The sequence below is a fragment of the Oncorhynchus clarkii genome, chromosome 30 (genome assembly GCF_045791955.1).
Source record: "Oncorhynchus clarkii lewisi isolate Uvic-CL-2024 chromosome 30, UVic_Ocla_1.0, whole genome shotgun sequence".
Lineage (NCBI taxonomy): Eukaryota > Metazoa > Chordata > Actinopteri > Salmoniformes > Salmonidae > Oncorhynchus > Oncorhynchus clarkii.
This window is the reverse complement of record NC_092176.1, coordinates 21,433,278-21,449,260: the sequence shown is the minus strand read 5'-3', so window position 1 is coordinate 21,449,260 and position 15,983 is coordinate 21,433,278. Positions and strand designations below refer to the sequence as shown.

Genomic DNA, 15,983 nt, shown 5'->3' with positions numbered 1-15,983 from the left:
AGGCCCAGCCATACTGTAAAACAGTAAATAACAGGCCCAGCCATACTGTAAAACAGTAAATAACAGGCCCAGCCATACTGTAAAACAGTAAATAACAGGCCCAGTCATACGGTACATCAGCAAATAACAGGCCCAGCCATACTGTAAAATAGCAAATAACAGACCCAGCCATACTGTAGAACTGCAAATAACAGGCCCAGCCATACTGTAAAACAGCAAATAACAGGCTCATACTGTAAATCAGCAAATAACAGGCCCAGCCATACTGTATAACAGTAAATAACAGGCCCAGTCATACTGTAAAACAGCAAATAACAGGCCCAGCCATACTGTAAAACAGCAAATAACAGGCCCAATCATACTGTAAAACAGCAAATAACAGGCCCAGTCATACTGTAAAACAACAAATAACAGGCCCAGCCATACAGTAAAACAGCAAATAAAAGGCCCAGCCCTACAGTAAAACAGCAAATAACAGGCCCAGCCATACTGTAGAACAGCAAACAACAGGCCCAGCCCTCCAGTAAAACAGCAAATAACAGGCCCAGCCCTACAGTAAAACAGCAAATAACAGGCCCATACTGGAAGTCAGCAAATAACAGGCCCAGCCACACTGTAAAACAGTAAATAACAGGCCCAGTCGTACTGTAAAACAGCAAATAACAGGCCCAGCCATACAGTAAAACAGTAAATAACAGGCCCAGTCGTACTGTAAAACAGCAAATAACAGGCCCAGCCATAATGTAAAAAAAGCAAATAACAGACCCAGCAATACTGTAGAACAGCAAATAACAGGCCAAGCCATACTGCATATCAGCAAATAACATGCCCAGCCATACTGTAAAACAGCAAATAACAGGCCCAGTCGTACTGAAAAACAGCAAATAACAGGCCCAGCCATACTGTAAAACAGCAAATAACAGGCACAGCCCTATAGTAAAACAGCAAATTAAAGGCCCAGCCCTACAGTAAAACAGCAAATAACAGGCCCAGCCCTAAAGTATAACAGCAAATAACAGGCCCAGCCCTACAGTAAAACAGCAAATAACAGGCCCAGCCCTAAGGTAAAACAGGAAAAAACAGGCCCAGACATACTGTAGAACAACAAATAACAGGCCCGGCCATAATGAAGAACAACAAATAACAGGCCCAGACATACTGTAGAACAGCAAATAACAGGCCCAGCCATACAGTAAAACAGCAAATAACAGGCCCAGCCATACTGTAAAACAGTAAATAACAGGCCCAGTCATACTGTAAAACAGCAAATAACAGGCCCAGCCATACAGTAAAACAGCAAATTACCTGCCCAGCCATACTGTAAAACAGCTAATAACAGGCCCAGCCCTACAGTAAAACAGCAAAAAACAGGCCCAGCCATACTGTAAAACAGAAAATAACAGAACCAGCCCTACAGTAAAACAGCAAATAACAGGCCCAGCTCTACAGTAAAACAGCAAATAACAGGCCCAGCCATACTGTAGAACAGCAAATAACAGGCCCAGCCCTACAGTAAAACAGCAAATAACAGGCCCAGCCATACTGTAGAACAGCAAATAACAGGCCAAGCCATACTGTAAAACACCAAATAACAGGCCTAGTCATACTGTAAAACAGCAAATAACAGGCCCAGTCATACTGTAAAACAGCAAATAACAGGCCCAGCCATACAGTAAAACAGCAAATAACAGGCCCAACCCTACAGTAAAACAGCAAATAACAGGCCCAGCCCTACAGTAAAACAGCAAATAAAAGGCCCAGCCCTACAGTAAAACAGCAAATAACAGGCCCAGCCCTACAGTAAAACAGCAAAAAACAGGACCAGACCTACAGTAAAACAGCAAAAAACAGGCCTAGCCATACTTTAGAACAGCAAATAACAGTCCCGGCCATAATGAAGAACAACAAATAACAGGCCAAGCCATACTGTAAAACAGCAAATAACAGGCCCAGCCATACTGTAAATCAGCAAATAACAGGCCCAGCCATACTGTAAAACAGTAAATAACAAGCCCAGTCATACTGTAAAACAGAAAATAACAGGCCCAGCCATACTGTAAAACAGCACATAACAGGCCCAGTCATACAGTAAAACAGCAAATAACAGGCCCAGCCATACAGTAAACAGCAAATAACAGGCCCAGCCCTACAGTAAAACAGCAAATAAAAGGCACAGCCCTACAGTAAAAAAGCAAACAACAGGACCAGCCCTACAGTAAAACAGCAAATAAAAGGCACAGCCCTACAGTAAAACAGCAAATAACAGGCCCAGCCATACTGTAGAATAGCAAATAACAGGCCCAGCAATACTGTAGAACAGCAAATAACAGGCCCAGCCATAATGAAGAACAACAAAAAACAGGCCTAGCCATACTGTAGAACAGCAAATAACAGGACCAGCCATACAGTAAAACAGCAAAAAAAACAGGCCCAGCCATACTGTAGAACAGCAAATAACAGACCCAGCCATACTGTAGAACAGCAAATAACAGGCCCAGCCATACTGTAAATCAGCAAATAACAGGCCCAGCCATACTGTAAAACAGCAAATAACAGGCCCAGCCATACTGTAAATCAGCAAATAACAGGCCCAGCCATACTGTAAAACAGCAAATAACAGGCCCAGCCATACTGTAAATCCGCAAATAACAGGCCCAGCCATACTGTAAAACAGTAATAACAGGCCCAGTCGTACTGTAAAACAGCAAATAACAGGCCCAGCCATACTGTAAAACAGCAAATAACAGGCCTAGCCATACTGTAGAACAGCAAATAACAGGCCCGGCCATAATGAAGAACAACAAATAACAGGCCCAGCCATACTGTAGAACAGCAAATAACAGGCCAAGCAATACTGTAAAACACCAAATAACAGGCCGAGTCATACTGTAAAACAGCAAATAACAGGCCTAGCCATACAGTAAAACAGCAAATAACAGGCCCAGTCATACTGTAAAACAGCAAATGACAGGCCTAGCCCTACAGTAAAACAGCAAATAAAAGGCCCAGCCCTACAGTAAAACAGCAAATAACAGGCCCAGTCGTACTGCAAAACAGCAAATAACAGGCCCAGACCTAAAGTAAAACAGCAAATAACAGGCCCAGCCCTACAGTAAAACAGCAAATAAAAGGCCCAGCCCTACAGTAAAACAGCAAATAACAGGCCCAGCCCTACAGTAAAACAGCAAATAACAGGCCCAGCCCTAAAGTAAAACAGCAAATAACAGGCCCAGCCCTACAGTAAAACAGCAAATAACAGGCCCAGCCCTAAGGTAAAACAGAAAAAAACAGGCCTAGCCATACTGTAGATCAACAAATAACAGACCCGGCCATAATGAAGAACAACAAATAACAGGCCCAGACATACTGTAGAACAGCAAAAAACAGGCCCAGCCATACTGTAAAACAGTAAATAACAGGCCCAGTCATACTGTAAAACAGCAAATAACAGGCCCATCCATACAGTAAAACAGCAAATGACAGGCCCAGCCATACTGTAAAACAGCAAATAACAGGCCCAGCCCTACAGTACAAGAGCAAATAACAGGCCCAGCCATACAGTAAAACAGCAAATAACAGGCCCAACCATACTGTAGAACAGCAAATAACAGGCTGAGCCATACTGTAGAAGAGCAAATAACAGGCCCAGCCATACAGTAAAACAGCAAATAACAGGCCCAGCCATACTGTAAAACAGCTAATAACAGGCCCAGCCCTACAGTAAAACAGCAAATAACAGGCCCAGCCATACAGTAAAACAGCAAATAACAGGCCCAGCCCTGCAGTAAAACAGCAAATAACAGGCCCAGCCATACTGTAGAACAGCAAATAACAGGCCCAGCCATACTGTAGAACAGCAAATAACAGGCCCAGCCCTACAGTAAAACAGCAAATTACAAGCCCATCCATACTGTAAAACAGTAAATAACAGGCCCAGCCATACTGTAAAACAGTAAATAACAGGCCCAGCCATACTGTAAAACAGTAAATAACAGGCCCAGTCATACGGTATATTAGCAAATAACAGGCCCAGCCATACTGTAAAATAGCAAATAACAGACCCAGCCATACTGTAGAACTGCAAATAACAGGCCCAGCCATACTGTAAAACAGCAAATAACAGGCTCATACTGTAAATCAGCAAATAACAGGCCCAGCCATACTGTAAAACAGCAAATAACAGGCCCAAACATACTGTAAAACAGCAAATAACAGGCCCAGTCATACTGTAAAACAACAAATAACAGGCCCAGCCATACAGTAAAACAGCAAATAAAAGGCCCAGCCCTACAGTAAAACAGCAAATAATAGGCCCAGCCCTACAGTAAAACAGCAAATAACAGGCCCAGCCATACTGTAGAACAGCAAACAACAGGCCCAGCCCTCCAGTAAAACAGCAAATAACAGGCCCAGCCCTACAGTAAAACAGCAACTAACAGGCCCATACTGGAAATCAGCAAATAACAGGCCCAGCCACACTGTAAAACAGTAAATAACAGGCCCAGTCGTACTGTAAAACAGCAAATAACAGGCCCAGCCATACTGTAAAACAGTAAATAACAGGCCCAGTCGTACTGTAAAACAGCAAATAACAGGCCCAGCCATACTGTAAAAAAAGCAAATAACAGACCCAGCAATACTGTAGAACAGCAAATAACAGGCCCAGCCATACTGCATATCAGCAAATAACAGGCCCAGCCATACTGTAAATCAGCAAATAACAGGCCAAGCCATACTGTAAAACAGTAAAGAACAGGCCCAGTCGTACTGAAAAACAGCAAATAACAGGCCCAGCCATACTGTAAAACAGCAAATAACAGGCACAGCCCTATAGTAAAACAGCAAATTAAAGGCCCAGCCCTACAGTAAAACAGCAAATTACAGGCCCAGCCCTAAAGTAAAACAGCAAATAACAGGCCCAGCCCTACAGTAAAACAGCAAATAACAGGCCCAGCCCTAAGGTAAAACAGGAAAAAACAGGCCCAGCCATACTGTAGAACAACAAATAACAGGCCCGGCCATAATGAAGAACAACAAATAACAGGCCCAGCCATACTGTAGAACAGCAAATAACAGGCCCAGCCCTAGAGTAAAACAGCAAATAACAGGCCCAGCCCTACAGTAAAACAGCAAATAACAGGCCCAGCCATACAGTAAAACAGCAAATAACAGGCCCAGCCATACTGTAAAACAGCAAATAACAGGCCCAGCCATACTGTAAAACAGCTAATAACAGGCCCAGCCCTACAGTAAAACAGCAAAAAACAGGCCCAGCCATACTGTAAAACAGAAAATAACAGGCCCAGCCCTACAGTAAAACAGCAAATAACAGGCCCAGCTCTACAGTAAAACAGCAAATAACAGGCCCAGCCATACTGTAGAACAGCAAATAACAGGCCCAGCCCTACAGTAAAACAGCAAATAACAGGCCCAGCCATACTGTAGAACAGCAAATAACAGGCCTAGCCATACTGTAAAACACCAAATAACAGGCCTAGTCATACTGTAAAACAGCAAATAACAGGCCCAGTCATACTGTAAAACAGCAAATAACAGGCCTAGCCATACAGTAAAACAGCAAATAACAGGTCCAGCCCTACAGTAAAACAGCAAATAAAAGGCCCAGCCCTACAGTAAAACAGCAAATAACAGGCCCAGCCCTACAGTTAAACAGCAAAAAACAGGCCCAGACCTACAGTAAAACAGCAAAAAACAGGCCTAGCCATACTTTAGAACAGCAAATAACAGTCCCGGCCATAATGAAGAACAACAAATAACAGGCCCAGCCATACTGTAGAACAGCAAATAACAGGCCCAGCCATACAGTAAAACAGCAAAAAACAGGACCAGCCATACTGTAAAACAGCAAATAACAGGCCCAGCCATACTGTAAATCAGCAAATAACAGGCCCAGCCATACTGTAAAACAGTAAATAACAAGCCCAGTCATACTGTAAAACAGCAAATAACAGGCCCAGCCATACTGTAAAACAGCACATAACAGGCCCAGTCAAATTTTAAAACAGCAAATAACAGGCCCAGCCATATTGTAAAACAGCAAATAACAGGCCCAGCCATACAGTAAAACAGCAAATAACAGGCCCAGCCCTACAGTAAACAGCAAATAACAGGCCCAGCCCTACAGTAAAACAGCAAATAAAAGGCACAGCCCTACAGTAAAACAGCAAATAACAGGCCCAGCCATACTGTAGAACAGCAAATAACAGGCCCAGCCATACTGTAGAACAGCAAATAACAGGCCCAGCCATAATGAAGAACAACAAAAAACAGGCCTAGCCATACTGTAGAACAGCAAATAACAGGCCCAGCCATAATGAAGAACAACATATAACAGGCCCAGCCATAATGTAGAACAGCAAATAACAGGCCCAGCCATACAGTAAAACAGCAAAAAAACAGGCCCAGCCATACTGTAGAACAGCAAATAACAGACCCAGCCATACTGTAGAACAGCAAATAACAGGCCCAGCCATACTGTAAATCAGCAAATAACAGGCCCAGCCATACTGTAAAACAGCAAATAACAGGCCCAGCCATACTGTAAAACAGCAAATAACAGGCCCAGCCATACTGTAAATCAGCAAATAACAGGCCCAGCCATACTGTAAAACAGCAAATAACAGGCCCAGCCATACTGTAAATCCGCAAATAACAGGCCCAGCCATACTGTAAAACAGTAATAACAGGCCCAGTCGTACTGTAAAACAGCAAATAACAGGCCCAGCCATACTGTAAAACAGCAAATAACAGGCCTATCCATACAGTAAAACAGCAAATAAAAGGCCCAGCCCTACAGTAAAACAGCAAATAACAGGCCCAGCCCTACAGTAAAACCGCAAATAACATGCCCAGCCCTACAGTAAAACAGCAAATAACAGGCCCAGCCCTACGGTAAAACAGCAAAAACAGGCCTAGCCATACTGTAGAACAGCAAATAACAGGCCCGGCCATAATGAAGAACAACAAATAACAGGCCCAGCCATACTGTAAAACAGCAAATAACAGGCCAAGCCATACTGTAAAACACCAAATAACAGGCCGAGTCATACTGTAAAACAGCAAATAACAGGCCTAGCCATACAGTAAAACAGCAAATAACAGGCCCAGTCATACTGTAAAACAGCAAATGACAGGCCTAGCCATACAGTAAAACAGCAAATAACAGGCCCAGCGCTACAGAAAAACAGCAAATAAAAGGCCCAGCCCTACAGTAAAACAGCAAATAACAGGCCCAGTCGTACTGCAAAACAGCAAATAACAGGCCCAGACCTAAAGTAAAACAGCAAATAACAGGCCCAGCCCTACAGTAAAACAGCAAATAAAAGGCCCAGCCCTACAGTAAAACAGCAAATTAAAGGCCCAGCCCTACAGTAAAACAGAAAATAACAGGCCCAGCCCTAAAGTAAAACAGCAAATAACAGGCCCAGCCCTACAGTAAAACAGCAAATAACAGGCCTAGCCATACTGTAAAACAGCAAATAACAGACCCAGCCATACTGTAAAACAGTAAATGACAGGCCCAGTCATACTGTACAACAGGAAATAACAGGGAAGTGAGCAGTCTGTGTAGGTTATGCACCAAGAGATGCGAGAACACTCATTGGTATGTACAGACAGCAGGGCATTACAGCCAATATATTTTCCATGGTAGGTGGTCCGTGTGTTGGAGACCTTGAGGAGTTAGTCATAGTGTGTGAGGGACTAAATGTATTTTAGATGTGACTCCTGCCTCCAGAACTCTCACAGCTGCATACAGGGGAGGAGAGACACCCCAGCACCAGCACCCACTCTTTTTCTTACTTTCTCTCTCACTTTTTATCTTTTGTCTTATGCTTTCTCTCTCTCTCTCTGTCTCTCTTTCTCCCTCTCTCCCCATCTCTCAGTTTCTCACTCCCTCCTCCCACCTTCTTTAGGTCTTCCTCTATCCCCTCCTCCTGCCTTCACTCACATAAGAAACTATTTCCTTCTTTGGTAATGAAATGTTTAATTGGAGCTTCCTGTGCTAGTTTGTCACGCAACTACAGTATACAGGAAAAAAATAATGTGAGGTGTTGGTCCCATGTTTCCTGAGCTGAAATAAAAGATCCCACAAATGTTCCATATGCTACACAATGTTTATTTATCTTACATTTTGTTCACAAATTTGTTTACATCCCTGTTAGTGAGCATTTCTCCTTTGCCAAGGTAATCCAGCCACCTGACAGGTGTGGCATATCAATAATCTAATTAAACAGCATGATCATTACACAGTTGCAACTTGTGCTAGGGACAATAAAAGGCCACTCTAAAATGTGCAACTTTGTCACACAACACAATGACACAGATGTCTCAAGTGTTGAGAAAATGTGCAATTGGCATGCTGACCACAGAAATGTCCACCAGAGCTGTTGCCGGGGAATTACTTAATTTTAGAGAATTTGTCAGAACCTCCAACCAGCCTCACAACCTCATTGCATGTGTAACCATGGCAAGTAGCCTCGTGGTTAGAGCATTGGGCCAGTAACCAAAAGGTTGCTAGATCGAATCCCTGAGCTGACAATGTAAAGATTTGTCGTTCTGTCCCTGAACACGACAGTTAACCCATTGTTCCTAGGCCGTCATTGTGAATAAGAATTTTTCTTAACTGACTTGCCTAGTTAAATAAAAAATATCCAGCAACTTTGCACAGTCTGATAAACTGTGTGTTGGAATGCATGAGGCAAATGGTGGTCACACCAGATACTGACTGGTTTTCTGATCCACGCACCTAGCTTTTTTTAAGGTATCTGTGACCAACAGATGCATATCTGTATTCCCAGTCATTTGAAATCCATATATTAGGGCCTAAGGTAATTGATTTCCTTCTTTGAACTGCAACTCAGTCAAAACTTTGAAGTTGTTGCATGCTGTGTTTATATTTTTATTCAGTATATATATTAGCCCAAGGCCATGAGAACCAGAGCACCTTTCTGACATGCACATGGAAATATTTCGCTGCATGAAGTGCAAGTATGTTTGCTTGGGTTTAATGTGTGGGGAGACCTCACATTATGTTTCTGCTTCAGTAACACAGAGGTGTATATTATAGACACGACAATAGTCACGTCTATATTAGATTTTGAGCTAGCAATGCATGTTAAAGGGAGTTTCTCCCCTTGTCATTTCTCTGTAAATAGAGATTCGGGAAAGGAACATGATAAGTGGAAAAGAAAGGCGGAAAGAGGTGGGAGTTTTTACTCATGTCTCTCCGGTTCTTTAGTATTCTACATACATTCTGAGGGGAAAATGGGAGGCTGCACAGTTCCCCAGGCAATCTGACGATAACAGTCTGCAGTGCAGAGGGCAAAACATCCTCCTTTTCATTTACTATTTTGAAATATGCAGCAGGTACTGAAATCAGCGTCGGATGTGTCAGGGCATGCATACACACATTGAAAAAGAGAATTGCTCAGCAATCTGCAATCTGCTTTAGCAGACAGGTAAAAAGAGAAATAACAATAACAATGTTGTTATCGTAACTCTGAATATAAACAAGCTTGGAGCCTCTTCCCTGAGCAATAGATATACTGCCAAAGATTGCACACTGGTGGCTATGATCTTGGGAGTCGAAGAAGCGGTGGAGAGGGAGGAGGAGCACCCTCCCCTGTGGCCTCTGAACATCCCTTCACACTCAACGCCCCGTCCCACCGCAGCTCACGACATATCCATTTACCCTCAGAGGGTTACATGGATAAACAGACAACAGCGTTCATTGTGGTGATGGGTGGTTGAGACTCACAACGGCGCGCTGACTCCTGGCCCAGCTCCAGTCTGTAGATTGACAGGCGGTTGGCCCCTCCACACAGGTTGCCCTTCTCGCCCTTACACTCCATGTTGCATTCACTCTCAGATGCATTGGGGGCCTGGATCTTGTGGCCACAGTAGCACTCTGCCCCAAACTCTAGGCCTGAATACAGGTATCCCCTAGTGAAAAGGAAATATAGGGGGTAGTGTTAATATCATCATTAATAACAGAGAGGCTCAGGCTTGCACACAAATGTTCAGCATTGGTTGCAACTAATGCAGAGAGACTCTCAGGGCTTCTAGTCGGGGGTGGGGGTGGTGGTTACTGCCCACAGTGCTGGTTCCAGGCATAAGCGACAAAAGCTTATATATAATATATATATAGAGAGAGAGAGATATTTATTTTGGAACTTACGATTGAGAGTAAGTATATAAGAATACACCAGTTGCAATTTCTAAATTTGGTTGTGCATCAGCTGATTTCTCTTGGTATGTCAGTCAATGACAGTCACGCAATTAGCCATGTCAGATACCGACTGGGCATGCAAGTCACATGATTTTGTTAGTGATTTTCACTCCGATATCATCTTAACATGGCATAAATTATTACAAAATGTGTAGAATTGCAGGAAACTAGCTTTAATACTGCATAAAATATCTCTCCATCCCATTGCAAAATGGATAGAATTGGATGAAATTTGTTATAAAATAGAAGTTCTCTCTCCGCCCCATGGCAAAATGTGTAGAATTTGCAGGAAATGTATGTTTCTCTCCACTGTCAAAAGGGGGGCACTAAAATATTTTGCAGTGAGGTGTGGGGGCCCCCAACCAAATCTTGCTTCAAGCCTCCAAAAGTCTATACCTGGCCCTGACCGCCTGACAACCTGCCAACATCTTGTCTCTGCAATGTCTGACCAGATGGAAGTGGTTTTGTATTTTAGCACTCGATTATTCATGCAACTGCAAGACGCCCACGACCCTCTCTCTCAGCAGCTCTCTCCACAGAGTCAGTCCACTAATAGGGTTGAATGACTCATAGACAGTCAGTTGGGTAACCGGCAGTAACCTCACTCACCCTCTCCAAGATGAAGAGAGCTCTCTGGGTAGACAAGGTCAGTATCAGAGAGAGAGAGTGCATGCATTAATACTGCACCAAGACACCAGAGCTTTTTTTAGGGTGACGCTGATTATGAGTCCATGCACAGTACAGTATACTGGAAGGCTCTATCCATCAAACACACAAGGCCTGTACACTCCCTGGGGAACAGTAACCTGGCAGTGGCACATGAGGGATGCACACTTGACTCCTGAGAGGCCTTTATAGTGCCAATAGATTGCCAGCACAACACATCCTTTACCCTGAAGAAATCACACAATCAACTGCCAATCAAGGAAAGCCCTAGCTAGCTAGTCACAATGGTGCACTTCTCTGCTTCATTGATGTCTGTACAGTGCCTTCAGAAACTATTCATACCCCTTGACTTATTCCACATTATGTTGTGTTACAGCCTGAATTCAAAATGGATTAAATTTATTGGATGAAATATACACACAGTACACCATAATGACAAAGAGAAAACATGTTTTTAGAAATGTTAGCTAATTTATTGAAAATTAAATACAGGACATGACACAGTCAACACCATGCTTGAAAATATGAAGAGTGGTACTCAGTGATGTGTTGTGTTGGATTTGCTCCAAACATAACACTTTGCATTCAGGACATTAAGTTAATTTCTTTGCCACATTTTTTGCAGTTTTACTTTAGTGTATTATTGCAAACAGGATGCATATTTTCAAATATTTTTATTCTGTACAGGCTTCCTTCTTTTCACCGTATAATTTAGGTTAGTATTGTTGAGTAACTACAATGTTGTTGATCCATCCTCAGTTTTCTCCTATCACAGCCATTAAACTCTGTAACTGTTTTAGAGTCACCATTGGCCTCATGGTGAACTCCCCGAGCGGCTTCCTTCCTCTGAGTTAGGAAGGACACGTGTATCTTTGTAGTGACTGGGTGTATGAGACACCATACAAAGTGTAATTAATAACTTCACCATGCTCAAACGGAAATTCAATGTCTGTTTTTTTTACCCATCTACCAATAGGTGCCCTTCTTTGCAAGGCATTGGAAAACGTCCCTGATCTTTTTGGTTGAATATGTGGTTGAAATTCACTGCTTGACTGAGGGACCTTACAGATAATTGTATGTGTGGGGTACAGAGATGAGGTAGATATTAAAAAATAATGCTAAATACTATTATTGCACAAAGAGTGAGTCAATCCAACTTATTATCAGTTGGTAGAGCATGGCGCAGGCAACGCCAGGGTTGTGGGTTCGATTCCCAAGGGGGACCAGTACAAAAATGTATGCACTCACTACTGTAAGTCGCTCTGGATAAGAGCGTCTACTAAATTACTAAATTGTAAAAAAAAAAAATTAAAAAAAAAATAAAAAATGTTAAGCAAATTCTTACTGCTGAACTTATTTAGGCTTGCCATAGCAAAGGGGTTAAATACTTATTGACTGAAGACATTTCAGCATTCCATTTTTAATTAAACATTTCTAAAAAGATAATTCCACTTCGACATTATGAGGTATTGTGTGTCGGCCAGTGACACAAAATCTTAATTTAAACCATAAATAATTCAGGCTGTAACACAACAAAATGTGGAAAAAGTCAAGGGGTGTGAATACTTCCTGAAGGCACTGTATATCAGCAGCCTGCTCTGGGAGGGGTGTGGACAGAGAGCGAGAGAGAGGAGCAGAGGAGAAAGATGAAAATTTGCTCTCTACTGCACTTCTCCTCACTCTCGCATATATATATCTTCTCCTTATATACTGTTTATATATATACAGTATATCGCCTCCTCTCTTTCTCTCCTCTCCTGTGAGTCAGTGGTGAGTGTTGGGCTGAGCCATCCATAGGATGAGAGAGGGAGAGGAGGAGGCCAGGGGAAACTGGAAAAACAGATGATGTGAAGAAAATATGGTATGAGGAGGAAAGAGGCAGGCAAAGAGAGAAACAGAAATAGAGAGAGAAAGAGAGAGAGAAAGAGATACAGTGAGAGAGAGAGTGAAAGAGTTCATCTCCACTCTGGTACACAACCTTTATTCCTCACTCCGATCCTGTGTTTGTGACTTTTTATATTCCCAGGCCTACCTTTCAGCACAGTTGTCCTGGCAACGGAAGACCGTCATTTTCTTGTAGTCAAAAAAGGACACTCCCCTGAGTGCTCTTTTCGCCGTGTTGTCTATATAGCAGCCGATGTAATTCGCTTTAAGAGAGAAGAACAAAACATTTCTCATAACAAATTTTTTAAAATGCACAATTTAAGCAGAGCAATATTATGGGAGATAAGGGGGAGAGGCAATAATACCGTTTTGGGTAGAACACAAAGAAAAATGCTTATCAATAAAAAGTTATTCCAAGTTATGTGAGTATAACATGCACATTTACAGTAGTACATTTTCAATGGTAATTGCTTATAAATAGTCATGGTAAATTATAGTTTTAACAGAAAAAAATTGTATAAACAATTCTGTTGAGACATTCTGTATATTAGTAGAAGAACTTTAAAGTCCAATCCAACATCATCATCCATCTGCTCCATTCAATGCAGACATATTGAGGGCAACGTTGCTGCTCAAGGAATCAACACCAGACGGGCATGTTTATTTATTTATATAGACACACAACCCCTTCTAGTGGCCTATTACTGCAACGGCACTCAATACACTTCCTGACTTATTCAAAGTGAGTAGATAGGGAGGAGGTAAGGCGGGGGGAGGGAGGGAGGAAAGGCTGGTAATGTCCTTCTGCAATGGGACTGGCTGATCCTCACCCTTCCTTCCTGCTCAAATAAAATTAAATTTTTTTGGCCACATACACATATTTAGCATGTTATTGTGGGTGTATTGAAATGCTTGCATTTCTTGATCCAACAGTGCAGTAGTATCTAACAATTCACAACAATACACACAAATCGAAAGTAAAAGAATGGAATTAAAAAATATATAAATATTAGATCGAGCAATGTCGGAATGGCAATGACTAAAATACAGTAGAATAGAATACAGTATATACATATGAGATGAGTAAAGCAGTATGTCAACATTATTAAAGTGACTAGCGTTCCATTATTAAAGTGACCAGTGATTCCAAGTCTATGTATATAGAGCAGCAGCCTCTAAGGTGCAAGGTTAAATAACCGGGTGGTAGCCGGCTAGTGATGGCTATTTAACAATCTGATGGGCTTGAGATAGAAGCTGTTTTTCAGTCTCTCGGTCCCAGGTTTGATGCACCTGTATTGACTTCGCCTTCTGGATGATAGCTGGGTGAACAGGCCATGGCTCGGGTGGTTGATGTTCTTGATCTTTTTGGCCTTTCTGTGACATTGAATGCTGTAAGTGTCCTGGAGGGCAGATAGTTTGCCCCCGATGATGCGTTGGACAGAACACACCACCCTCTGGAGAGCTCTGCCTTGGTACAGTTGCCATACCAGGCAGTAATACAATCCAACAGGATGCTCTCAATTGTGCACCTGTAAAAGTTTGTGAGGGTTTTAGGGGACAAGACACATTTCTTCAGACTCCTGAGGTTGAAGAAATGTAGAGGTGCTGTTGCGTCTTCTTCACCACACTGTCTGTGGGGGGGTCCCCTTTCAGATCGTCAGTGATGTGTACGCCAAGGAACTTGAAGCTTTCCACCTTCTCCTTCACCTTTTCCCGTCGATGTGGATAGGGGTGTGCTCCCTCTGCTGTTTCCTGAAGTCCATGTTCAGCTCCTTGGTTTTGTTGACGTTGAGTGAGAGGGTATTTTCCTGGCACCACACTTCTGGGCCCCTCACCTCCTCCCTGTAGGCCGTCTCGTTGTTGTTGGTAATCAAGCCTACCACTGTGGTGTCGTCTGCAAACTTGATGATTGAGTTGGCAGCGTGCATGGCCACGCACTCATGGGTGAACAGGGAATACAGGCTGGGGCTGAGCACATACCCTTGTGGGGCCCCTGTGTTGAGGATCAGCGAAGTGGAGGTGTTGTTTCCTACCTTCACCACGTGGGTGCGGCCCGTCAGGAAGTCCAGGACCCAGTTTCACAGGGCGGGGTTCAGACCCGGGCGGTAAGCAAAGTGAAGTGGGTCTAGGGTAAGGTAGAAGTGATAGAAGAAGGTGTTTAGCTTGTCCGGACACATCGGTGTCCGTGGCGTGGTTGGTTTTTGCCTTTGTTGTCCGCGTTTGTCTGTAGACCCTGCCACATACGTCTCGTATCTGAGCCGTTGAATTGCGACTTTGTCTCTGTACTGACGTTTTGCCTGTTTGATTGCCTTACACAGGGAATAACTACAGTGTTTGTATTCGGCCATATTCCCAGTCACAATGGTTAAAAAACATTTAAAACATTTTTATTTAACCTTTATTTAAATGCGGTGGTTTGCGCATTCAGTTTTGCGCGAATGCTGCATTCTATCTACCGATTCTGGTTTGGATAGGTTTTCATAGTTACAGTGTGTACAACATCTCCTATACACTTCCTGATGAACTCAGTCACCATATCCGTATATTTGTTGATGTTAATCTCAGAGGCTGCCTGGAACATATTCCAGTCTGCGTGATCAAAACAATCTTGAAGCATGGATTCCGATTGGTCAGACCAGCGTTGAATAGACCTTAGTACCGGTACTTCCTGTTTTAGTTTCTGCCTATAGGAAGGGAGGAGCAAAATAGAGTCGTGATCAGATTTGCCAAAGGAAGGGCGGGGGAGGGCCTTGTAGGCATTTCGAAAAGTTGAGTAGCAGTGGTCCAATGTTTTTCCAAAGTGAGTACTACAGTCAATGTGTTTGTAGAACTTCGGTAATGTTTTCTTCAAATTTGCTTTGTTAAAATCACCAGCTACAATAAATACAGCCTAAGGATATGTGGTTTCCAGTTTGCAGTAATCTTCCTCCCAGACATGGTAACGGAGCGGATTGAGCATGATCACTAATCTGCTTTAGGTCAAAGGGAAGCGGTGATTTAGCTCAACTGAACTGCGCTTCAATGGGGCTGCCCTTCCGCCTTCCTTTTTTGTGCTTAGTTTATGAAATGAAATAATCCGATCAGAAGCCAGTCGTTCAGGGAAGCAGAGATACACTCCCCTAGGTATTTATTTGGACAGCGAAGCTAAACATTTAAATTTGCCTCTATACTCCAGCATTTTGGA

At 42.9% G+C, this 15,983-nt stretch overlaps 1 protein-coding gene across 6 annotated transcripts in view; it reads right to left on the bottom strand.

Moving 5' to 3' along the window:
• LOC139389656 (sialate:O-sulfotransferase 2-like) overlaps positions 1-15,983 on the bottom strand; it is a 101,324-nt gene that overhangs the window by 30,702 nt on the left and 54,639 nt on the right. For all 6 annotated transcript variants that reach the window (XM_071136525.1, XM_071136527.1, XM_071136526.1 and 3 more), the window contains 2 exons: positions 12,948-13,062; positions 9,779-9,963 (listed from right to left, as the gene is read on the bottom strand). In XM_071136525.1, coding sequence (XP_070992626.1) covers positions 9,779-9,963; positions 12,948-13,062 — 300 coding nt within the window. The remainder of the gene's footprint in view (positions 1-9,778; positions 9,964-12,947; positions 13,063-15,983) is intronic.